This window comes from Anthonomus grandis, chromosome 7 (genome assembly GCF_022605725.1).
Source record: "Anthonomus grandis grandis chromosome 7, icAntGran1.3, whole genome shotgun sequence".
NCBI classification, from domain to species: Eukaryota; Metazoa; Arthropoda; class Insecta; order Coleoptera; family Curculionidae; genus Anthonomus; species Anthonomus grandis.
The window spans coordinates 32700046-32727221 of record NC_065552.1 but is presented as its reverse complement, the minus strand read 5'-3'; the positions used below and the strand labels follow the sequence as shown (position 1 = coordinate 32727221).

The 27176-nt window shown below is 32.7% G+C and overlaps 1 protein-coding gene across 1 annotated transcript in view; it reads right to left on the bottom strand.

Annotated features, from left to right (window-relative positions):
- The window catches only part of LOC126738601 (116 kDa U5 small nuclear ribonucleoprotein component), a 43085-nt gene extending 17477 nt beyond the window's left edge, over positions 1-25608 (bottom strand). Inside the window, exons 1-11 of the mRNA XM_050444008.1 lie at positions 25451-25608; positions 20833-20953; positions 20393-20610; positions 15463-15731; positions 15153-15402; positions 11070-11261; positions 10791-11017; positions 10589-10728; positions 4619-4800; positions 4396-4562; positions 4149-4337 (exon numbers count right to left, since the gene is read on the bottom strand). Of these exons, the coding sequence (XP_050299965.1) occupies positions 4149-4337; positions 4396-4562; positions 4619-4800; positions 10589-10728; positions 10791-11017; positions 11070-11261; positions 15153-15402; positions 15463-15731; positions 20393-20610; positions 20833-20949 (1951 nt within the window). The 5' untranslated portion in view covers positions 20950-20953; positions 25451-25608. The remainder of the gene's footprint in view (positions 1-4148; positions 4338-4395; positions 4563-4618; positions 4801-10588; positions 10729-10790; positions 11018-11069; positions 11262-15152; positions 15403-15462; positions 15732-20392; positions 20611-20832; positions 20954-25450) is intronic.
- Between the last annotated feature and the right edge of the window lie 1568 nt (positions 25609-27176).

Genomic DNA, 27176 nt, shown 5'->3' with positions numbered 1-27176 from the left:
ACGTGTTTTGCTTTTGTTGAATTTTGCGCATCAAAAATGTGTATATCTGTAGGTCTGATGTTTAATATGTAGCTTTTACCTTATGTTTGACGTATTATATTATGGCACTGTAAATTTTGCGGTTTACTGCAATAAGAACATAAACATACATATTTTAGACATTAATTCGCCTACCTCCAACCAATATAATGATCTATTGTTAGTTAACGGTTTGTCTGTAACTACGCACATTAATTGATCACAGATAGTCCACCAGATCCACTTTTAATGTTTTGTAAGACTATAGTACCATTATATTTGAAATATACAACACAACCTATATAAAATTTATGGACATAGGAATTAAACTTTACAATCTTCTACCAGTAGAATTGAAAAATATTAGTAATTACCAATTTTGTTAAAAAACTATGAAACAATATATTATAAGAACTATTGACGTCTTCAGAGATATAACAAAATAATTTTGTTTTCTTGCTCTCTGCTTTTCAATATAAGCTTTAGAGAATTCGAAGAAATTCGATTCTTTCTAAAATAAGTTAGAGTGATTATTCTGTAATTTTTTTACATTAACAAGTTATTTGGAGCTTAAGTGACACCAAAGAAAATAATAGTAAACTATAGAAAATCCATCCCGTGGAAATTTTTTGACCACCTAAAAGGATCCCCGCTTTTCGAGCGAGGATCCATCGGTGAAATTACGCATTGAAATCTGGCCGATCGCTTGGCTGTGTTGCAAAATTTAATTTGGTGGCTCTTGTGACGGACGTATCGATACAGGTTATCAACACAGGCAAAGCTCTCCGTCGATTTTTGACAAAACTTATTTACAAATAATTCTGTTATTTTTTAAAAATTTTGTCACTGGTTCTGTAATACATAATGTCGGGCAATGTATGCCAATATTATGACTATAGGCAAACTAGAAGAGAGAATCCTACGTTAAAGATGTTTAAATTTCCTTATAAAAATCCAAGTATTTGCGAACGTTGGATTTTAGATCGCGGTAAGTCCTAGAGTTCTATAAAGATACTCAACCTTAAAAGTGCCTTAGTAAGTAAGTACAGGGTGTTCCATTTAAGAGGAAAAACGGCATATTTTTTTACTTTCCCGGTATATTTAAAAAAAATGAAGATAGCCAATTGACGTATTTTAACTCGGAGAATTTGAAAATCGTAATAAGAAAACAATTCCATAAAAAACAAAAAAGACTGACGACATTGTTTTCTTATTACGATTTTTAAATTCTCCGAGTTAAAATACGTCGATTGGCTATCTTCAATTTTGTCAATATACGGAAAAAGTAAAAAATATGCCGTTTTTCCTCTTAAATGGAACACCTTGTACCTAAAGTTCGTTTCATGGGTCTTTAACTGTGGCTCCTAGAAGATCCAGGTATAAATACGTGTATTTTTACGCAAAGTTACAGCTGAATACCTGTGAAATGAACATCACCTACAATCTATATCTATCTCAAGTTTTAATTGGGAACTATTCGGCAATTAAAATTTTAAACAGTTAACCAAAAACTATAGTTTTCTGACTTTTAGGTAAATGAAAAATGTGTAAGGTGGTAAAACCATGAGGTGATGTACAAAGTTAATTTTTGAATACTGAAAATTAAATTTAAAGAATAAAAATATATAATACCGGTTTAAATAGTCAAATTCCAAAACAATAATTACTTTGAGATAAAACCTTAAAAATAGTACCATACCAAATAATAATAGTTATTTATTAGAGTAAAATAGGCGTTTAAAATTACTGCCTTCGCTAAAGCTCGTGTAAACTTCATCATTTTACTCCCTATTAAGTATACAAACTCAAAAATAAGAAAGATAAATTGTAACCTAAAATTGTAAAGCGAATCGTCAAATTTAGATCATCAGGTTGACAAAAAATATAAGTTACGCTTTTCTTTTTAAATAGGTAGGTATTATATGATACTGATTTTGGGGAAGTTTGAGGATGGGATCGTTATAAATATTTTTGATAGAATTTCTCTTTTGCAAGCCATCGTTTTTTTGTGCTCATGCAGTTTTGTATACTTAGTGTTGCCATTGCTAAGTGGGACACAGGAAATCCCATGTTATTTTTATAGGGATTAGCTTTCCTCTTTAACTTAGAGAAAAAAGTATTAAAATTTATTAAAGAGCACTAAAATCTACAGCCTATAAAATAGCACAGCAATAAAATAGCACGTCACGCACAGACATTTTTTACTTATATAAATAGCTTAAATCTCTACCACTTGTTACTTTGATAGTCAAAATACCTTTGACATATATATCAATTCACGCCGATTCTGTGAGCTTTATTAAGCTTTATAGCCAAAAATCTATATAAAAAATTATCTTTTTTTATTGCAATGTATTTACAGGTAACAACCAACATTTTTTTATCTTGACTAGTGGACCGTCAAATAAGTTCGTCATTTTATACATGACTACTGTATTGGTAGTAAATACAGTAGTCATTTGACTTTTTACTTTGAGCAGTACCTGTAAGTACAGCGTGACAAAAAACTCATCAAGATTTTTGGACATAACCTCTAAACAGACCAATTAAAAAAAATAAAAGTTATTTTGTTGGTAGATTTTATTATTCTTTAATTAACTTAAATATTTTTTCTCTCTACAAGGAGAGTCAATATTTTCCTAGGTCCAATTTTACAATAACTTAAGCAGGAAGTATAATATACATATACTTAGTACATATACATATATTATGTAAGTACATACCAATATTATTAAAATTAGAAGTTTTTAAATTTTTGTTATTAATATAGGCAATTATGCACCAAAATTCAACCTGGCATTTTGTCCTGTTTAATTAGCTTTAAACCATAACTTTAAGTTTTTTCATAAAAATAATATAGGTGGTACTAGTAATGTTTCTTTGATTTTGTTATTTAAAATGTTTGTGAGAATTATTTTCTATTAAAACATATTAAAACATATTCCTCCACTTTGTTCCTAATTAACTTCAAATGTCAACTTTAAAGATTAAGGCCTTATCAATAATAATTCTGCGATGCGGTACAAAGACAAATCAATGCAAAAAATGCCAAAAATTAAGTCTTTATAGATTTGGAATCGTTTTATTTTTCTAGGCACGTGCATTTTTTTTTAATTTTAGCGTTTGAAATAATAATGGAGAAATTTTAATTTTAATGCGAACAAAACCAAAATGACGACTCAATAATTTTTCGCTTTTTACACATTTTTTCAGTGCAATAATATGGTAGGTGTAATATTTTATGTAGTTTTACAGAGACAAATAATGCAGGCGACAAAACCTCACTATATATTAAGGCCCAAGCAATTTTATCTCAGTGTATCTAAATAAATAAGGCAAAAAACATAGTCAAAAGTTTCTAATAAGTTAAATCAGTATGTTAAGAATAAACTAAAAATTAATTAAAACTTCCATTTTCCCAAGACTTAATTTTTGCGAATACCGTTCTGCCTTTATACGGCGCGGCGCGGCGCAGCACGAGAGAATTATTCACTAACAGATAAAATTTAAAATGTTATCAGTAATGGCAACGTCGCTTCGATTCTTACACGGTTAGCGCATAAAATATTCTTATTTAAGGAAGCATTGATGTCTCCTTGTCGGTTCACAGCTTGCCATTTACGTGGGTTATCTATTCGTTAGTATAATTATCTTTGGTGAGACATATCCTCAAACCACAATGAATTGTTTATACTACATTATAAAATGCTTAGCTTAGGACTATTTTTATATTTAAGAAATCGCTTGTAATTTATCGTCGACATTAATATTGTGTCAAAGCCTCGGCCAATACCGTTGCTGTTCATATTTTTGTTCACCTAGTTTTAAGGCCCTTTTGTATCAATAAATGTTTTTTAAAAAACCGTTCGTCGATTTCTGATGTCTGTCTTTAGATTCCAAGGTTTTCATTCGCATATAATCGTAAATATAGATCTTTTACTTTAATTGTCATTAAAGAAAAATTTATATATCCTGTAAGTAAAAGATTAACTTTAAAACATCATACAGTCTTTAGACAAATGCTATAAGTCACAGGAAAAAACATTCTAAGCTTAAAAGAAGAGCCACAGCCACCAAAGATGGAAGTGCCATACAATAGTTGAACTATTATCAATTTTAGGAATTTTTACCTTTAATATCAATTTCTGAATACATTTTCCTTAAATCATGCATGACGCAGTCCAAATACAATTCTCCAGTGCCCAAAACGACGTGTTCTCCAGACTCTTCGACCCTCGTTGTTAATAGCGGATACGATTTGTTAACCTTTCTCAAACCATCCAACATTTTAGGTAATTCAGAAGGATTTACTGGTTCAACTAATAAAATATACAATGTTATATTTTGTAACTTAAATAGATTATATTACATTCTCACCTGCTATTTTTATTACACTCTGGGTGTTAAACTTCAATGGTCTAAATATATACAGATCATCGTGTATTGTAAGATCTGTTATGGTGGCGGTTTTTACTATAGACTGATCTATGCCCTCTATAAGTACCCAATTGCCAGCTGGCACCCTATTTAATTCAATTTTGTACCTGACAATATAAAAATAATTAAAATGTGAATTATGAATAAATATTTATTTTTTTACCTAGATTCATATATCCACAATCTTCCAACTGTCAGTACTCTGGAATCTTCTTCATCTTGCAACGTATAATTTTCACCTAAAATTCTAACATCAGTACCGGCATGGAGGGTGCCACTCATAACTCTGCCTAATACTTGGAAGAATGTGCAGTCTTCCGTGGGGTACATTTTGGAACTGTGAACCTAAAACACAAATGATGCAATCATTTATTTATTGTTTCACTGAACAAATTAATTGCAATATTTATATAACTTAGCATATTATTTTCTCGATTGTACAATGGGTCCTAGGCACTCAGTTACTTTCACACAAGAATACTGTTTAAGCCCTAACCTAAATAAAAATACTGTTTGCTTGATAAATCTTGCTTTCAACTGCTTCTTCCACTAGGTATACACATATACGCTAATATACGAGGGTGGTCCCAGAAGTATCCGACCCAAGAAAGAAAACACGAAAATTTTAGAAAAAAATGTATTTATTTTTCAACATAATCTCCTTTCAGCTCTATACACTTTTCCCAGCGATGTTTTATAAGTTCGATACCTTTTTTATAATAAGAACTGGCTTGCGCCTCGAAATATGCATTAACTGCAGACATCACTTCTTCATCGTTGGAAAATCTTTGACCACTGAGCCAGTTTTTTAAGTTTGGAAACAGAAAATAATCTGAGGGGGCTAAATCTGGCGAATAGGGTGCATGAGGTACCAATTCAAACTTTAATTCGTTAATTTTGGCCATTGCAATAACGGATTTGTAAGCTGGTGCATTGTCTTGATGAAACAACACTTTCTTCTTAACCAAATGCGGCCGTTTTTGCTTCATTTCTTCACTCAAAAGTTGCAATAAGTTCCCATAATACTCGCCGTTGATAGTTTTACCTTTTTCAAGATAGTCAATGAAAATTATCCCTCGCGCATCCCAAAAAACCGACGCCATGACCTTGCCTGCAGATGAAACGGTTTTCGCCTTCTTTAGAGCCGGTTCTCCCTTTTGAGTCCGTTGTTTTGATTGTTCTTTGGACTCACGTGTGAAGTGATGGACATATGATTCATCCATGGTTATGAAACGACGCAAAAATTCTGCTTTGTTGCTATTAAATTTCGCTAAACACTCAATTGAAACATCTTCACGACACTGTTTTTGCTTGAGTGTGAGCAAACGCGGCACCCATCTTGCACACAGCTTTCTCATGTCAAAATTTTCAGTTAATATGCGATGTACCGCACTTTTTGAAATGCCTACTATGTCCGCTAGCTCGCGCACTTTCAGTCGACGATCATCCAGTACCGCTTTGTGAATTTTCTTAAAATAAAATTTCTGTCGAGTCGTCAGCTCATTTGGTCGACTACTGCGATGCTCGTCTTGGCAGCTCGTACGGCCTCGTTTAAACTCTGCTACCCAATATTTTACTGTTGTTAACGAAGGAGCAGACTCACCCAGAGTAGAATCCATTTCAGCTTTTATATTGGTTGGGCTGAGGCCTTTCAAATAAAAGTATTGTATCACATAACGATGACCAATTTTCTCCATTTTCACAAATTCACTGAAAACGTTTACTATTGATGGCTGCTAAACAAATACTAAACAACGTGGCGTCTTCAGACTTGAAACATATGCTTTATAGATTGTATACTTTCTAATACACTGATATTTTTCAAACTACTACCGACATCTCTAGGTCAGGCCGGGTACTTCTGGGACCACCCTCGTAATTAAAATCATACTTGGAAGGAACGCAGAGTGTTGTGGGAGTAGATTCTCAAGGTAAACAAAAATTTTCCGAAAATGTAAGCAGCGGGTGTTCCCCAGGGATCAATTCCATTTGTCCGCTGTATTTTCTCCATACAAATGAGCTGGATGATATTGGGGAAACTACTGTACTTTACGCAGATGATATCACTATTATATTTAGTCATGAAAACATGGAGATACTCAGAGAAAGAGTTATGTCCTGCTTTTAAATGTATCCAAAACTCAGTGCGTACTCTTTGAAAATCAAAGGAATGTTAATTTTAGTTTCAATTATAATAATAACATAATTTCATCTATTGAAAAGGTTAAATTTTTAGGTATTAATCAACGATTGGATTGGAAAGCTCATGTTGGGGAAGTTGTTACTGGAATAACGCGATTTTGCTATGCCCTTGAAATTATCACAGATAGAGTCGGTGAAAGTGCCGCAATATCTGCTTATCATGCATTCTCGAATGAGGTACAGACTTATTTTTTGGAGAAATTCTGCTGAGGTAAGAAGAGTGTTTTTACTTCAAAAGAAATGTTTGCGGACAATCTTTAAAATTAAACAAAGATATTCATGTAAGCCTTTATTTATAAAACAAAAAAAATATCAACATTAATCTCAATATATTAGACTGTGTTTTGTTTGTCAAAAATAATGAGGATCTTTTTAGTGAATCATATCCAACACATAATTATAATACAAGAACGAAGAATAACCTGGTTACACAAAGATATAATTTTTCGTATATTTTCAGAAAAATGTGGAATTTTTCTGAAGACCCAACAAAAAGAGTGAAAACACATGAAGACCACAGGCAAAGAAGGCGCTATGTCAATTTTTAAGGAAATTGAGTTATCAGTGCCATCTATTAGAAAAATTTCAAAAGTTTAACCCTATCCTATCGTTCAGGCTATAAATGCGCTCAGTCAGGAGTAATTTCAATTTTTAATATTGACGAACAGCCTAAAAAGGCGCCAGTCAGTGCGGTGCTGGGTAAGAAGGCGCTTAGACTAAACCTTTGCTTTTTTGTTATTTATTTGCATTTCGTAGTAAATTATGGCTTAGTTTGTTTATTTCAACACATGGTGCTTGATGTAAAAAATAATAATTATGTCGGAATCTGAAAGTAGTGATGTAGTAATGCCTGCCTTGAATTTTTCAACTAAAAAAAGGAAACGGTATGGAAAATTAAGTGATGTTATGAAAAAAATCAACTTAAGAAGCCATGTTATTGGCAAAGATTATGGTTGCAAACGTTACAAGTGCTTTGAAAATGTGCCCGGAGTAGAAAGGTTACAGGTAATTAGGCGGTTTAACGAATTAAATTCGGTTGATGAGCAAAATATCTACTTATGCGGTTTAATCACAGTATTACCAATAAAACAGAGAAGGCCTTGCAAAACAGAAGAAGCTGCTGTACTTCACGATGCCTCCTATCATTATAGAATAAGATTCTCTGCCAATGGAAGCATACAAGAAAAGCGGGTGTGTCAAAAAGCTTTTTTGGCGATGCATGGCATTGAAAGGAAAAAACTGGAAGTACTTCAAAGTCCTTAAAACAAAAATGTGAGGCTTCACGTGACCGCAGGGCAAACACTTGAATCGTCCTCATAAGCTTTCAGAGAACTCCAGAAACCTAGTCCGGGATCATATTAAATCTTTTAAAGGGCGTAAGACGCACTATAGCCTAAGAAAAACCACCAAAGTTCATTTGCCTGAAGACTTGAACATTAAAAATACGTTTCAAATGTTTGAAGAGAAGTTTCTCCTAATAAAAGTTTCATATGAAACATATCGAACTATATTTAGTTCAGAATTTAAAACAGCTTTTGGCTTTCCAAGGTCAGACAGCTGCAGTGAGTGTGATACACATTTGGCGAAAATAAAAGGATTGGAAGCTAGTAAACAAAGCATAGAAGACAAAATATCTGTAAAATATAAACAAATAGAGAGAGACATAAAAAAACTTGAAATGGAAAACAAGTTACACAAATTAAAAGCAAAATTATTTTACCAGAGGAAACGAAATGCAAAGAAAAACAGCCAGAAGAGCATTTCTACAAAAGCTATCTGCTTAGATTACGCAAAAAATCTGCCACTTCCTAATATAACAACGAATGATGTTTATTACAAAAGACAACTTTCCACCTATTCATTCAACATTCATGTTTTATCCACATCCCATTCAGTGTTTTACATGACTCCAGAAATTACTGGAAATAAAGGTAGTGACTCCGTTAGCTCTCTACTCCATCATTTTTTATTTAACTTTCTTGGTGAATATGTTCGACATTTGGAGATTTTTTGTGACTCATGTGGAGGCCAAAATAAAAATTACACTTTAACTCGTGCTCTTCATTACATAGTACATACTGAAAAGTAACTAGATTCAGTTAAAATAACATTCCCAATCAGAGGCCATAGTTACATGGAATGTGACAAAGATTTTGGTCTCATTAACCAAAAAATACTTGCGGAATTACCCACGGACTGGTATGATCACTTCAAATCTGCTAGGGCAAGGCCTATGCTCTTTGAAGTTGTTGAAGCCAAACAAGATCTTTTTTGAAACTTGACGTCCTTTTTGAAGCCCAGATATAGAAGAAAATGTCCTTTTTCAACAAGACCGATAAGAGAACTGAAGATTGTGAGAGAACATCCCCAATTAATCTACTTCAGAAACAGCTACAATGGGATGTGGGAATCAAGCCTCATAACAGACAGAAAATTTCGACCTAATAAACTGCTTAAAGCTGGAGAATTTAATCTTCCCGATTTGTTATTTGATGGTGAGTTTAGTGTATGACAAATTTTTAAATAGTTTTACTATTATAGGGAATTTAAAATTTTAAGTCCATTACCATTGAGTCATGCAAAGTGGAAAGATTTACAAGATCTTAAAAAATTTTGTGGACCCGAGGCTCAGCAATACTTTGAGAGCATCCCATTTTCAAGAAACTGACACTGGCCACCACAAAAATTAATTATTGCTACTATTAATAATTCTAGACAATTAAGATTTTTTTTTAATGAAAAACTTAGGTTAAGAATCATAATATTTTTGTAATAAATCATAATATGACAAAGTGCGTTTTTACCTTTTTTTCTGTAATGAGGAGTCTTTTTCTTCTTTTTGTAGAATTTATTTACTATTTGATTTAATTTACTAGATAAACATTAATAATAAACATGAAAGCTACATTTGTGTATCATTTATTTGGAATATTACTCACCCCAACGAACAAAAATAAAGGTTCCAATGCTTTAGAACGGGTTTTCTCGAAATCCCGTTTTTTTGACATAGCGCCTTCTTTGCCTGTGGTCTTCACATAAAAATGTTTTATTAAAAAATGCTTTCTATTCTGTGGAAGAGTTTGTGAGAGTTGTTCAATCATCATGATTAAGTAATGTCATTGTTTTCATGTATTTTCTAAATGTAAATATTTAGTTCTAAATCTGTAAAGAATATTTACCTTTAAGTAAACAAATTTATCTTGTTACTGTTAGGTCATTTATTCTCTTGTTGACATTGTTCCACGCCCTTAAGGGCTTTTGTATTTTGAAAGCAATTTGATAAATATTATTATTTTACAGGGTGATTGACGACCGATAGTACCTTAGCCATATTTGGAAAACGATTTTTTCCGAAAATTTGGTAGCCATGGTAACAATGCTCTATCGATCTAAAATATTTTCAGCACTGCAGCATTGCCGCTTATATAGAAAAATGGCAACACCTTTGATTTTTTAAATGGAGCACCCTATATATTTTTAGATATTTTATTCCTATATCTCTAGCAGTTTTCAAGAAAAAAAATAATTTTACGTCTTTTTTGTTAAAAACCAGGGGATAACTAATTGTTTATTTCTCGGCCATTTAAGTTTAACACTTTTAAGTGTTAAACAGTTTCATTAACTATATGAGGTTTCATTAACTAAACGTAACTTAAATGAACGTTTGAGAAAAATTAAGAGTAGTTTCAAATTGAATTTTAATAAGTAAAAAGCTATGGAATACAAAAGTTAAAGGGCCCTTTATTTAGTTGCTAATCTATAGTTAACTATTTTGTATGACATAAGAGAAAAAAATCAGTTATCAAGAAAATTATCTGCGATGAAACTCTATCTTGTCGCATTTTGAAGTCATTTTTATGGCAAATACGATAAATAGTGTTTTACGATGGTTAAAAACCGCAGATCATTTGAGTGTATTTATTTTGCTTACCATAAGGTAACCTTCTTGATCACAATTAGCCATATCATCATATACTTTACTGGTATTTGGTCCTGTATAAATATGAGAAATCTTCGTTTTTGCATTGTCCAAAGGTGATTTTATGTGTTCCACGCACATATTGACAAAACCTATAAAACAATATATTATTTATGCCAGAGTTAATAATATATAGTTTTTTTTAATTACTTACCACTAAAATCTCCCAAAAACTTATTACAGACCAATCTAAGAAGAGGCCTAATATTGAGTTTCATCTCATTTTTGGTTAATTTAATGCCCAATTCATCCAAGACTTTAGGTAGGGTGGAATCTACATCTCCTACAACTTGAGCAAATACTTTGTACAGTGGTTCTAGTATAAATTCCACGAAACTCCTTTGCGCAGAGTTGTGTGGCGCTTTTTTCGTAAACTTTCGACTAAAAATAAAAAACTTAGAGCACCATTTAATACACTAAATATTTTCCTTACTTTTTGGGATTAAAATAGATATCTCCCCAAAGTCTCTTAGCGAATTCTTCCACATTAACTTCGCCATAATATAAATTGTAGATATTCGCAAAAGATTTCAGTGTGAAGCAGACACCGTACTGCGAACTAGCAAAACATACGTTTCCAAGAACCGGGGATACGATTTGAGGGTTAGCATCATCAGAATATAACCTAAAATAAAGGAAAAAAAAATTAAGCGCAGTTGGATTTTCTTTTTTTGACATAAGGGAGTAGTTGGTGCCACATTCACAATTTGTACAATTATATCCTAGATCTTATATACAGTGTGTTAGAGGTTCGATTTCCGATACTATTTCTCAAATTTTTACGAATCCACTGAAACTCATTTTTCTATCACATTCACGCCCTCCACATGTATAAAAATGGTCTTATTTTAAAACTGATTAGATTTGCCAGCTTTTAAAATTTGACTCGACTTCTTAGCGGACTTTTAAAGGATTTTAGGGTTTTATACGTTAGTAAATTTAGTGCATTTTTGCGAAATGTAATTAGTTGTTTGTTTCAGGGTATCACCAACATACCTATCTATCTATCACCAAATTACCTACCATAAGATGGCAGATAAAATACCCAAAGAAAAGTACAGAAATTATGAGAAGCAAGATATAATTGGAGCAGCACAAATGGTCCGTGAAGAAGACGGTGTGTCTATATATAAAGCATCGAAAGACATGAAGATTGCTTGGACATCTTTAAAGAGATATTTAACGAAAACTGAAAATGCAGAAGGTCATCCGGTTATCCACGACTTATCAAAGTTAGGAAGGCCCTTTGCTCTACCGGCAGACTTGGAAGTCCGAATATTTAATTATATTATCGCCATGCAAGAGTTAGGATTTGGTCTTACTGTCCACAATACTAGAAAACTAGCGTTTTCGGTTGCAAAATCGGTTGGTCGTGAAAATTTTTTAAATGCGGATAATGAATTAGCTAGCAAGTGGTGGTGGACAAACTTTAAAAAAAGATATGGGCTAACATTACGTGTGCCAGAAAACTTAGCTGCATATCGAGCTTCCATGGCAAATCCCACTATTCTATACAAAATTAGAAACTCTTATTACAAAATTGGACATTAAAAATACGCTAGGGAGAATTTGGAATTGTGACGAAACGGGGTTGTCCTTTGTAGCAAAAACCCAAAAAAGTTGTGACGGCTCTAGGCAAGCATTATGTTTACAAAAGGAGTTAGTTTACAAAAGGAGTTAGGCAGACAGGGGAGAAACAACTACAGTTCTCGGCTGCATTTGTGACAATGGCACCTTTATACCACCCCTAGTAATTTTCAAAGGTGTGCGTTGGAACCCTGATTTAGCCCGTGGAGCATACCTAACTCGTTAGTAAAACTGTCACCGAAAGGCTGGATAAACTCTGATATTTTTTTTGGAATGGTTCCAGTTTTTTATTAATTCCATACCAAAAGAAAGACCCAAAATTCTCTTGATGGACTCTCATGCTTCACATTTGTCATTGGCTGTTTTAGAATTAGCAAAGCAAAATTTTATTCATCTCTTCACCTTTCCAGCACACACAAGCCATCTGCTCCAGCCACTTGATGTGGGCGTTTATCGTCCCTTAAATCCGCTTGGACTAACTGCTTAAACAATAACATGAAAAAAGAAAACGGTGAAAAACCTAGCCGTTATAACTTCAACGAAATATTTTCTGTAGCAATGATTAAAAGTTTTACCCCCACTAATATTGAACAAGCCTTTCGAAAAAGTGGAATCTGTCCTTTGAATAAAGATGCTATCTCACCCGAAGCTATAGCCCCATCAAAACTAACTGAGACTCTTTGAGAAAATCAATCAGTCACTAGACTTGATGATATACTTCGTTCTGATCCTCCTTTGGAAAAATCCAGCACTGACAATTTATTTTTACTACCTTCTGCAAGTGCAGCAAGTGAGCAAAGTAAAACCGCGGGTTAAAACCAGAGACTCCAGTGCAAAATGGTTAACTGATCCTCACATACCAACACAGCCACAACCAGGACCTTCAGGAGTACTAAGCTCCAGAGTGAAGAAAACCACCTATTTTTAAATTATATGCGTAGTATTTTATATTCGTTTGGATTTGGGATTCAGCATATCGCGTCGTCTGAAAAATCTTTTTAATTTTTTTTATTGGATAACGACAGTCCTATTCATGCGCCGAGGATTGTTTGTGTTAGCATTTCTGGGCGTTGCTTTCCGGAGATATTTCGGTCGCGTGGCGAGGGAACGGGCACAAAGTAAAACCCAGCCATCGAGGGTACTACTTTAAAAAAATTATTGAATCGTATTTTACTTGTGTTGCAGTGGTTTTTTTTTTAAGATTTTCTACAGGTTAGTAAATTTAAAACTTATTAGTTTGTTTTTTTATTGGCAATGTGTAAATATATTTTTATTAATATTTATATATTTAATATTTTACGTGAATAGGAGGAAATAACTTATGCATGTATTTATCTAAAATTGTTTCATGCTGAAGAGAAAATTAATATTTAAAGTGGTCGACTGAGATAATTTATTTACTGAATTTTTAAGTATATTTTCGAAATTAGTTTTTTTTTAATTATTTGTGTGTTTCAAAATTAAGCTAGAGCCTTGTTGAATCTAACTAACATTTCGACCCTGACTGGGTGAATATTCAGACGTAAATCAAACCACAGATAAATAAATATACGTTTCGCGAATTTGTCCGTCTATCTGTGATAATACCTAGAATATTGACTCAACTATTCAACTCGTAGCTGGGTAGCCTCCCGTATGGGACCTCAGTACCTTCTAGTGATGGCTGAACAACTAACCCATCTCTCTTCAGTTTTAAATGAATAGTATGTATGAGGAATTAGAAAGGAACAGTAAATAAATTATCTTAATTTTTTTTGTTGTAACCGAAGGTGTATTATCAAGACTGCATTTTCTTTAATACCATCCTAATAATTCAAATTTCCCTAATTTTGTCTTGTCAAGCGCATCCGAGATAAGTGATTCTGTTACAAAACACAACGTAGGGAGGGTATTGGTTTCTTATTTATTTATTTTTTTCGTTCGATCTTTTCTTATTTATTAAAAAAAAACTTATCTCATCCATTCTTTATGGACGAACCTGGGTTTGTTATACTACAAGAGGTTCTAACACGAAAAAGCGTGCATCGAAGAAAAACTCCAAACCAAAAAACAAGAAAAAAGACGACGATGATGACTGGTATTGTGGTCTCTGTGGAATTAGCTACCTAGAGGATGAGAAAGCCAAAAATGGTGCGTTATGGGTACAGTGTTCTTTCTGCTGCGTTCCATATCACACAAACTGTCAATCGAGATCTGAAGATGAAGACATCTTTATGTGCGACGGTTGTAATGAGCATCGTTCAACTGACTCAGAATAATGTTTGTTATATATACTAATAACTCAATGTTTTCTTATGAACTATACTTACATGATTTCAATAATTTTATTTTTTACTGGTCCTAATCCCATATCACCAAAATACCTCTCCACTATCACCAACTAAACTTACCTATAACTAAATTACCTAACCGATTGGTATTTTTTTGAGTATATGTTTTTCTGTCAAAATTGACATTATTTTAGCATTTTTTGTAAATGAACAATTGAGTAAAACATTGAACTTTTGGATAGAAAGGTCAAGTAAATTATATTATCTTTAGAACTACAAATTGCTCACGTTTAAATAAAAATATCACCGACTTACCTGACCTTACCCTATTCGAATATTCTTTTACTTTACCGCCTAAATAACATCTCCAAATACTTCAAGACATAACATTTTTATAATATGTGTTATGAAGCATTTTAAAATTCATATATAAAAAAAAGTTGTATCAAAAAAATTAATATAAAAGATTACATCCATAGCAGAACACCTTCCTGTTAATTTAACCATGTTTTACATTATTTAACAGGTAGGCAAAAAACATGTTTAATATTTATCTTTTTTCTGATTATTATAAATTCGCCTTTCACTGAGGTTCAACTTCATCCTCATAAAAAATGGGATAAACCAAACAACCCTACATACAATAAATAGAAACTTACGTTAATAAACCATTTATCTCTTCTACGATATGTCTGAGCTTATAGTAGGCATCTTGAGGAGGCAATTTCAACTCCAAAATCAACCGATCGATTTTATTGATGCATACCGTTATCTGCAACTGTTCTTGAACAGCGTGTTTCAATAGTCGTTCGGTATTAAGCATCACACCTTCGGCCGCATCCACAAAGAGTACTACACCGTCGCACAATCTCATGGCAGCAGTAACTTCATCCGAGAAGTTTACATGCCCTAAAATTTACATTTTTAAAGTATACTGCTAACAAATGAATATGTAGGAAGATTATATACCTGGTGTATCGAAAATATTCATTAAATAACTTTTGTTCTTTATATCTTGTAGTAGTAAAGTGACTGGAATCGACTTAATTGAGCAACCCCTTTCTTGTTCAGTAAAAAGAATATCCGTGTATCTTAGATTTTTTTCCTCGTTATCCTGGTAGCCCGGGTGCGTTTGTCTGATTAAGCAGTCGACAAATGTCGTTTTGCCGTGGTGCAGATGCCCCACTAATGCCACATTGCGGATAAGAGACGTATTGTCCATCATGTCTGCTAAAAATCTGTAAACAAAGTGTACATTTTGAAAAAATATCAGCATCTATATTTCGGCCCTATAAAATGTAAAAATTTTCAAAAACATGTCAAATTTATTATAATGGCGACGTTTTAACTTGCTGTTTTCAGATTCTGGGATATCACAAATTGTCAAAATTTAAAAAAAAGGATTTTGTTTCCTATTTATTAATTTAATACCCGTAAGAGTAAGCCGTTTCGAGCTAGGGCAATAATAACATACAGAATTGAAAAGATCTTGTCGGACTTGCATTGTCAACTGATTTTTCAGTTTACACTTGATAACGGTTGGAGATACTTACCAACCGAAACGTCGTGTTACATTAAATAAATAAGACAATGCAAGTCCGACAAGATGTTTTCACTGTACCATTGTCTACCACCTTCAAAAACAAACATACAGAATAGGAAGAAAAATAGTGTATTACATTATCTTTCAGTGAATGACTAAATAAAAAGAGTGTTGAATACTATAAAAAAATTTAATTACCAATAAATGTTCTAATATTCATATTTAATTTATTTATAATCAATTAAAAGTTGAAAATGTCCTCGTCCAACTTCCATCGCGCACATTATGTAACATTTCAGGTGTAATTTGTTGGCAGTCGTGCACTATTGGTTGTCGCAAATCTTCTAAAGAATTGGGCTGCATAGCATAAATTTTGCATTTTAAATAACCCCCAAAAAAAGAAGTCAATCAATGTTGTCAAATCAGGAGATCTGGCAGGCCATTCAGTTGGTCCTCTCCATCCATTCCAGCTTCCATGAAAATTCTCATTCAAAAATTGCCTTGCATGAAACGCATGATACGGAGGTGCTCCGTTTTTGCTGAAAAATTATATTTTTTGGCGGTCATCTTCCTGAATGGCAGTAAGTAAAGCTGGCTTTATAGTAGTTTTCAGTAGCTCAAGGTAGGGGAAATATGCCTATGATGGATCCCTGCCCATGATGGACCACTAGTTAAATATTTAAAGTTACCGCGCAAAATACATTTTCGTCGCATTGGTTAGGTTGATTAAAGCTTTTCTTTAGTTGTTTATATGTACTCGTGCAAATATAAAGTGATTTTATGAAAATAAACAGAAAAGTTAAAATTGGTAAGTAAAACTAATATAACAAAGTAGGTTAACCTAATGTTAGATAACTTTTGTTTTGTTATTTGCTAGAATCTGTTTTTCTCACTGCTGTTTAGGAAAACTGTTTCGATTTAACTACCGGGAAAAAATTAAGGTTATGGCAAAGAATTTTTTATTTTTTTTATTTTTATGTGATTTTTGCTAAACAGCCTATGATGGACCCCTTGAAATTGTCTTATGATGGACCAGGGGTCCGTCATTGGAAACAATATACAAATTTAAATATTCTATAGATATATTTTTTCTATTTAGGTTTAAATATGGCATCCAAAAAAAGGCAACAGTGGGATGAGGATGACATGCGGCAGGCTATTGAGAATGTAAGAAATAGCAATATGGGTTTTAAGTTAGCAGCCAAAACCTTCAATGTACCGAAGACAACTTTAAGAAGACGTTTGGCTAAGCGGGACTGTTCAAACAAAAATGGCAGGTTGGAAGTGGGTTAGGGGACTTTTAAGACGTAACCCACGAATATCTTTGCGATGCCCAGAAAGCACGTCATTGGCCAGAGCCCAGGCTTTTAACAAGCCAAATATTGAAGCCTATTTTCAAGCACTATCTAATACTCTAGAGCAGTTTAACTTTCTTCTGGAAAACATATATAATATGGATGAGTCAGGTTTGACCACAGTCCATAAGAAATGTCAGAAAGTTTACGCTGTAAAAGGACGCAAGCAAGTTGGGGCACTCAGCAGTGCAGAGCGGGGGCAACACGTCACTGCAGTGTGCGCACTGAATGCCATAGGTACTTATATTCCACCTGCTCTTATTTATCCTCGTCAAAGAATGAATGATGAGCTTATGAATGGTGCTCCCGCTGGTAGCATAGCTTTTGTGCAAGAAAAAGGGTGGATGAACACTGAAATTTTTTGTAAATGGCTAAAGCACTTTGTAAGGTATTCAAAAGCATCTAATGAGAACAAGGTTCTTTTACTTTTAGATGGCCACAGTAGCCATAAAACACAGTTTTCTAAAGAAAACGGGGTTGTAGTATTTTGTTTTTCGGCGCACTGTTCCCATCACGTTTAACCATTAGATGTCGGATTCTTTCGTCCTCTTCACACCTATTTTGACCAGGAAATCCAATTATGGCTGCGTCAAAACCCAGGAAAGGCAAGGAAAGTCACACAATATAAAATAGCAAGCCTTAATCGATCCGTTTTGAAGAGTGCTATTCCATCTAACGCAATAAATTCATTTAAAAAGACGGGAATTCATCCTTTTAATCCCGATATTTTTAAAGATTGGAAGTTTGCACCAGCTTTAGCAGCGGATAGGCAAATTCCATTGGAGGCTCAACTCAGTACCATCGAGTTAGACATTCAAAATCAACCAAGTACTTCTGATCTTAACACCTCTTCATCTTCAGTTTTAAATGTGTCACTGAAAGAAATTTAACCTCCACCTCAAGCGTTGAAAAAAGAAAATGCAAAACTCGTGCAAAAACTGGTCATTTAAATTCCACTCCAGAAATTCAAGAACTCAAAGAAAAAGTTATTGAAAAGGAAACGAAATTAAGAAAACAACGGCAACTTGTCATTGAAAATGACAGTTCTGACGAAGACGAGTCTATCTTGGAGAAATTCCTTAAAAAAGGTAAAGAAGACACATATTATGCCAGTTGCATTTACTGCAACGAGTTATTCTCTCACTCACGTAGCAAAGAAAAGTGGATTCGCTGTCAAGTATGTAAATCGTGGTGCCACATTGAGTGTGCGGGTGTTAGTTACCGTTGCAAATCATTTACTTGTGAATTATGTACTTAATTTTTTGAGCTTATATGTATATTTTTGTACCCCACAAATTATTTTTTTTATTAAAGCTTAAAAAAGAAGTTAATAAGATAATATTTATTTACAACAGGGGCCAACATGGGCACATAATGTGCCATTGATGGACCCCTCATATTTTTTTTTAAAGGCGTTCATTATTAAAAAAATATATATATTTATACAAAATTTACTCTTTCCTATATTTGACATCCAGTGATAGATTGATTTTTGTATAAAAAAAAAAATGAAAACAACAAAACTAAAGAAATGGTAACAATAATTTCTTAAGGGATCCATCACAGGTACACTTCCCCTACATTTCCTCTGTTAAACTTCCAGGTCAAAAATATGGCTCAAAAATGCGGTTGCCGAAAATTCCAGCACATATATTAAATTTTTTTGATATATGTGCTGATATTAATAGATGTGCTATAAAATATTTTGATATTGGGTATGTACTTCCCTAAATAATCTCAGGTTGAAATCCGTCCAATATCTGCAATTATGTCTGTTAACAATACCATTAAGGAAAAAGCTGCATTCATCAGACAAACATTAAAAATAAATTCTGGGTTGCCAATGATTCTTCCATTCCTAGTTTCGCAAAACTGTAAACGACAGTCATTATCATCCTCGTTAAGTTCCTGCAGTACTTTATTTTGGTACGGATAAAACCTATGCTTTTTTAAAATTCTCTGAACACTTCTACATGAAACACCTGATAAATTCACTTACTTTCCTTGTATTGAGTGTGGGATCGATTACCATATGACCCACAACTGCAGCTTCTACAGCTTCATTTAGGACTGGATTTGTCACATTAGTAGGTTTGTTTGCAACTGAAGCTGTTGCATGAAATTTTGCCACTAAGTTTATAGATAAGTGTGCATCTGGATGTAATTCATTGTAGGACAATTTTTGACTCTTTTTTTATAAGATAGGAGTTGTAAGGGAATGTAATATCACGTAATATAATTCTATGTATGAACATGCTTCATAGAGTTGCTCAGATACAGTCTTTTAAAAGTAGGATCAGTAATTCCAGTGACAAAAAAATCAAAACAATTTTATCTACCAGAGAAATTGAATTATTACAATTAAACAATTGTTGGAACCAAAAGCCTTAAAGAACATCAAAGTAGATTTGAGAATCAATTTAACTAAAATAAACTATTCTTGCATATTCATAGCTGGCAAAAAACTTAAAGATGTCTTAAGATCTGGTTATTTTCTTATTATTTATAAATGTACCTTTCACTGATTAACTTCTTTACCCTTATGAAGAATATGATTAATACAATTAATAACTCTTCCAAACAGATGAAAGTATTTTAAATAATTTAAATATATATGTTAAATTTTAGATTGTTGTCTATAAATACTCCTTCTAACAAGCTTCTAGACCTGTCTAGATTGACTTCGCTGAATGAACAATAAGACTCTATTTTTCTATATGTATGACAATAAAAATGTATGATTAATAATATAATTAAAAAGTACTCATTAAATTGAGAATTCACTTCAAAGAACTTCATATTAAGATTTCCAAATGTTCAAGTCTTGTATCATATTATCATAGTATGACAATATAGTTTGTTTTCTTCAATAGGGCTTTATTTCATGTTTTAAATATAATAAATGAAGAGTGTATACTATTTTAGATATTTTTTAATTGAGGTCCTAAATCTACTACACTTCCTCTCCACAGAAAATATTACATAAAATACATCTACTTACTCCATGTTATAAACAGTTTCAGGTAAATTTTGCTCTTTCAACTGAAATTTTTTCTTTTTTACAGGTTCAATGAGGGGTACATCAAGAGCCTGAGCATCTTCTTCTTGCACTATTGTTTCAACATCTGGTCCATAGACTTGCAAGGCTGAGGGATAATATTGTTTATCTTCATGCAGAACTATTGCCATTGGTTGTGGCTCATCTTCCATTTGTTCATCCTATAAAAAAATAGAGGCAATTATGTTTTAAAGTCTTAAAGGAATAATTGTTTATTACAAAATTAGGAAGATATAGTACTTATGGGTATAACATACCCATAAGTACCATAATTAAATTATGTATATTGTGAATGTTTAACTAAATAAATATAACCTATAATATTTAAAACTGGTATTACTGTAAATATTAAACAATATCATAATAAAATAATATTTACTTACATCATATTCATGTTGTTCATCCTCATCATGTGCTTCATGTTCTTCTTCCTCATCATCATCACTATCTAATTCTGGTCCAATGTAATTTCCAAATTCATCATATAAATCAGCATCCATGATCCTAAAATAAATAAAAATGTATTATTTCATAAAAGTAATTTCTTAATGGTGATTTTCCGCGTAAAAATAAATTATTAAAGACACTATTGTACTCTCATAATAATTATTAATTTCATTTCTTCATGTGTGACATAAAGATTAACTTTAGGTATTTTCATTCAGTTCATTCAATGACACATCTCCTGACTTTTTATATTTATTATAATAGAGTGATGTTGGCAACCTGAACTTTTTGATTCTAATGCATCTTCAAATGATAGTCCGTTTTTAAATCAGAACAGGATAAATAGGTTGCAGCCCTAGATTTGACAACCTTAAATGTCATTAAATACCAGTCCCTTGTTTTAAATTGTCAATCTATCCACAATAAGACCTGCAAACTTCAAGATTATTTGGAAAGCATAGATTATCCCAAAATTATATTTTTTACAGAGCATTGGAATAAGGCTGATGAACCAATTTTTATTTCAAACTATACCATACATTCTTTAGATTAAATTGTAACAAGAGAGGACTATGATTATGTGTAAACAGGATTTCCAAAACTTGTCTGATTTTCAAAATGTTGCCAAGTATAATCATATTTGTGAAGAAATGGATTTTGAAATGTATATTGCTCATTCGACAAAATTTAAGTTGTTCTTGATGTTTGCTCTAAATGCTTTAGTTTGTGCCATAAACAATTCTTTACATATTGGCATTTTTCCTTCATGTTTAAAAGAGGCAGTGGTTATCCCTCTTCATAAGGGTGGAGATTTGGATCAGCCTTGTAATTTCCGTCCCATTTCTATTTTGTCTACCCTCTCTAAGATAGTTGAAAAACTTGCAAAAAGTAGAATTTTGTCCTTTTTACATCATAATGGCATTTTGTCTGCAAATCAGTTTGGATTTCAAGCTGGTAAAGGGACTCATGATGCTGTTTTTAGCTTTTTTGAGAGCGTCTATGTGTCCTTGAATTCTGGAGAGTCAGCGGCGGCAGTGTTTTGTGATCTATCCAAAGCATTTGACTGTGTAGATCATGGAATACTGTTATCTAAGCTCGATAAATATGGTTTTAGGGGCGTAGCGTTGCGATGGCTTGAGTCCTATCTATCAAATCGTACTCAGAAGGTTACAGTGTCAGAGCGTTTGTCTGCTTCTAGATCCCTGAAATGCCGCGTTCCCCAGGGTTCAGTGTTGGGACCACTGTTATTTTTACTGTATGTGGATGACTTGAGTTCATTGAAACTGCAGGGCAAGGTGGTTCAGTTTGCTGATGATACCACCATAGTATGGAGCCATAAAAATTCTGATTATATTAAGACTTGTATCCTTGAAGACCAGATTTTATCAGGGTGGTGTGCTTCCAACAGGCTCGTGTTTAATGTAAGAAAGACGTCTATTATGGGGTTTAAGTGCGATGTTCAGGGTCTGATGTTTGACGAAAATTCCCTCTTGCAGAATAAAGAGTGCTGCAAGTTCCCAGGAATTACCATTGATGGTCGCCTACAGTTTAAAGATCATATTTTACATTTAGCTGAGAAATTATCTTCTGGATGTTTTGCAGTAAGAATGGCAAAACAAGAGCTAGGAGGGGTGGTTGCATGTTCAGTGTACTTTTCACTTATTGAATCTCATATTCGGTATGGCTTGCCTTTTTGGGGTTTAACTAATAAGGGGCTACTTAACATTGTCTTTGTTATTCAAAAAAAAACAGTTAGATACCTGTGTTCTGCTAAGTTAAGAGATTCTTGCAAACCCCTCTTCATTTCTGAAAAAATCCTAACTCTTTTTTCACTCTTTATCTTAGAAAAAGCTGCTCTTATTCACAAAATTCCCAAACTACCCTCTGACACTGGCCATTTGACTCGTCGTGTAAATGATGTTCCCCTACCTATTCCTATGTCTTCCCTTACCAAAAACTCATTAATTTACATAAGTAAAAAAATTTACAATCATGTTCCTCTATGTGTTAGACATATATTAGATGTTAAGAAATTTAAGAGAATTAAAGACGCTTTTATTGGCTAAGGCATATTATAACCTGGATGACTTTTTTAATGATAGGTTTTAACCTTGGACATGTTGGAATGTTTTTTTTCTCTAGTTTTGTCAACAAGTTTACCTTTATTTAGTAATTGATTGTTTTATTTAGTTATCTTTAATCCAAGTATGTTCAAAAAGTTTTGTCTTCTTGTGTTTAATTTTGTTCATTGTTTTGTCAACTTTTGAAATTGTATTTTTGTTTTGTTTTTTTAGCTTGTAGGATGCTTGTACACAAGATTATTCTTACGTAATATAGCACAATTTCTTTCTTTCTTTCTTTCTTCTTGTGTGCCTATCAGTCGCCTAATGTTTAAGTATTTATTTTTAAACTAAAAACTATATTAGCAAATCTTCCATTGTATGCTTCAGTGATACTAATGGACACTGATTTTCTTGATAAGGATTGGAGCTCTTCTAAGTCTTGTAAGTCATTTGTTACAGTCTTTTGCTATTATGGTCCACATTGGCCAGCCAACTTGAATAAGTAGCTACTCTAGCACCCTTCTGCATTATCTTGGTAGTTTTAATTCCAATTCAGAAAATGTTCTTTACTTGTTAAAAGAGCACTGTGAAATAATTTGTAATTGTGTCAAAGTTTAACCTTAGCCTAGGTATTATTATTAAAAAAAAAATGCTTTATTGTTATTAACAAAGAAAAATTGTTCTAAACAAAGCTACCTTAAATTACTACCACTATACCGCATACACACTCGAGTTCCAAAACAAACATCAGAAAACAATACAGAAGAACAGCAGAAAAAAAATACATAAAAAGTAAATTAAATTCCATAATTATCCCCTCTAGTATAAGACAGCAAAGAATTCAAACCATACAAACAAATCAAATAAAATTCAAATACTTAGGAAATATACTTAGGGAAAATTAGAATGTGTCGACGTAGTATTCATCCAGTGAATACTAACATTTTTCGGTCAAAAGTATTTTCAATTTACGTTTAAAAGTGTCAATACATGTTGCCTCCCTGATTCCACCTGGTAAACGATTGAAAATTTTGATTCCCTCATAGAAAATAGATTTTTTAGTTAATGTGGAGGAGGGGATTGGAAGATTTAGATCGTTAACTTGACGCGTTAAGTATATTGGATTTGGGGTTATAAATTTAAAGCGATTTGCAAAAAGTAAGCAGGCCACTTCCTGAATGTAGAGGGAGAAGACAGTGTGTATGCCCAGCCTAACAAATAATGGGTGACAGGAATCCCTTGGTTTAGCCCCACAGATGTAACGTACAGCATGCTTCTGTAAAACAAGCAGCATTTGTAGAAGGCAGGCAGCTGCATTACCCCAGAAGCAAATGGCATACCTAAGGTGGGATTCAATTATTGAAAAATATACAGATCTTCCAAACTCCATGCCAAGCTCCAGGGTAGCCGCTCTGACTGCAAAACAACCTGCAGATACCTTTTTGCAAGTACCGAGGATATGCTGTTCAAATCTGTTACTAAGAAATAATTTCTCCAATAACTTGTAAATGCCTAAAGTTTAGTCAGTTATTGAATTATGTATAATTGAAGCAGCTTTGGTAATGAATCCTTGTCACTCTATTAATTTCATTCTCAGCTACAGCAATTATTTGAGGGTACTTTTCCAATTGTGAACTTTTTTTATCCTACTTTTATAAGTTTAAATAGTTTTTTAACAGTTTATAAATAAGTTTAAAAACCAATGATTTAAATGTCTTAATTAGGTCATAGTATGGTCACTGGTCAGGTCATACTAAATGTCTTAGGTCAGCCTATTGTGGGATAACTGCCTGCCTTATGTATAGAAACATAATACCACAGTTTTTGCACCCAAAATTAACTCTACCCTAAGTTCTCATCAACTCGGGTATATCCATCCTCCATTCAGCTTTGAGAAAAATGTTTGTCTTAAAGAAAATGTTTAATCATTTGCCACTTAGAATTGCTGTGAAGAAGTTGCAACATATAATTTGATGATATATATTTTAACAGTTTAAAGTTTTATCACCTAATTGAACCCGAACCTATGTTAACCATATACCGAACCTATTTTAACTTTATAAAATATGTGAGTATGCTTGGAAATTTTGTATGTTAAATATCTGCTAAATTCCTAACCTTCATATTTTCATATTTAATTACTTGTTTTTTGCTTTGTCATTAACTATATGGTTGTGTTAATAAAGCAAATTTCTAGTTTTTGGGTTTTCAGAGTTTGGAAAAACTAAATCTCAGGTGAACCGAGGATTATCCAAAGTAGCATAAGGCATTTGTCTACTGTGTTACTATCAATTAAAAAGTGGCTATTTTCTGGCTTTAAAATATAGAGTAAATGTATAAAAAAGTGTTATTAGTATAGTATTTTATTATTTAGAATTTTAATTAGCATGTTTAATACTTAACAGTGAAAATATATTTGTGTAACAAGCACTAAATAGAACCCATTTTAGACTATTTTAGAAAACCTTCATTCACACGTTAAAGAACTTACTTGTATTATTTAAACCTGAACAACACAAAAGTTAAGTAATTAGCAAAGATACTTGGGAAACCGAAAGTTTTACAAGCACGGCTTGTTTTTCAGTTTTTTGTTGTTGAATATTGTAAGGTTATGTTTAACGTTTTATTTGATCTGTCACTTGTCATATACCATTGCTTAAGGCAAGTTCCCACAGCACGAACCAAGGAGACTAGAGATAAGGAGAATGTTCTTCTGTATGCTAAACGTGTATACCCTCAAACGAACGAAAACTAGTTTCAGAAAGTTGCTACATCGGCGCTGTTGGTCTGAAGGGTGCCTCACTCTAATTTGCTGAACCTATCTTTTGATAATGTTATTGATATACGGGGTGTTCGAAAAGTAGACGTCCAAACGAAAAGTGTCAATAGAGGAAATCATTTGCAATCAAAACAACCGTATATGGTTGTTTTGATGGCTTGATTTTAATTAAGTATTGCAGCATAAGTCAGGATTTTCCATACGGTCAAACAGTTTATGATAAGAAAAATAAACATATAAATAAGATACCGTTGCTTCAGTCGCATATGTAGTTAGTTGGGAAATTTGTTTTTTTCTCACTCAAAATCTATATGTTTTAGGATGCAATTGCTATTCTATTCGACTAAAAGTGTTCATTCATAAAAAACACCACGCAGCAAAACATCAATGATCTGCAAAGTTTCAAATACCTACTCAAAATTTTGTTTTTTTTTTAAATTCAAGAACCAGATGTTTTGAAATCCAATTCCTGTTGTATTCGACTTTCGAGAGTGTTCATTCTAAAAGCACCAGGTAGCAAACCATTAATTCCTTCATGTCTGGTAAGTATTTTTATCGATTATTTTACGACATATCCGGACAACATCTTTTTTAGAAAAGTGCAAATCGCATAGATGAATACCTTTATTAATGTAATCAAATACCTCTCGCTACTTTCGGAATTTATTTTCATCTGGCACAAATAAAAAAAACGAAATTGATGCGAAACAGTTTTATTATATCCAGTCTCCTTATATATAATATATTAAACACATATTGAATAACTTTTAGAATAATTCATAATCAAGTAATAATAGAAAGCTACAAAGGCATTGGAGGAGATGATCCGAACCAGATGTGGCATGTTGTTGATATAATCCTATATACTTAAAGACACATTTTACATTCTTCATCTTTTTTGAAAAATCAACAAAATTAAGCGGTGATCGACACTGCCACTCTCGTGACAAATAATAACTTACAAGTATGTTACCGATACATGACTAGTATGTTCTTGTACGAAATATGACTTGAATCAACTTGTAGGGATGCATAAAAAATTGTAAGTGGCAAACATATTTATTGGATTAGAAGCCAGTTGCTCCATGAACAAGGGGCTTTATTGTTCGCTCTAATTTCAAGTAAGTTAATTAGTGTTATACAGATGAACTTATCGTTTAATGTAAATATTTCTACTGAACTAAATTCTTTAGAACAGTTAATATTTACTTTATCTAAAAAAATATTAAGAAAATTCCATATTAGGAAATATGCTTTTCCATTGCATAATCAAAATAGGAATTCATTGCGACTATTATTCATAAATGTTAAAATTTCAATAATACTACATATTGATGATAGTGAAATCCGTAATATAATTTCTAATGCCAAACATGAATATTAAGCAGCGACTGTAACACATTACCAAGGCATATTGTCGCGAAACTAGGATATAGAT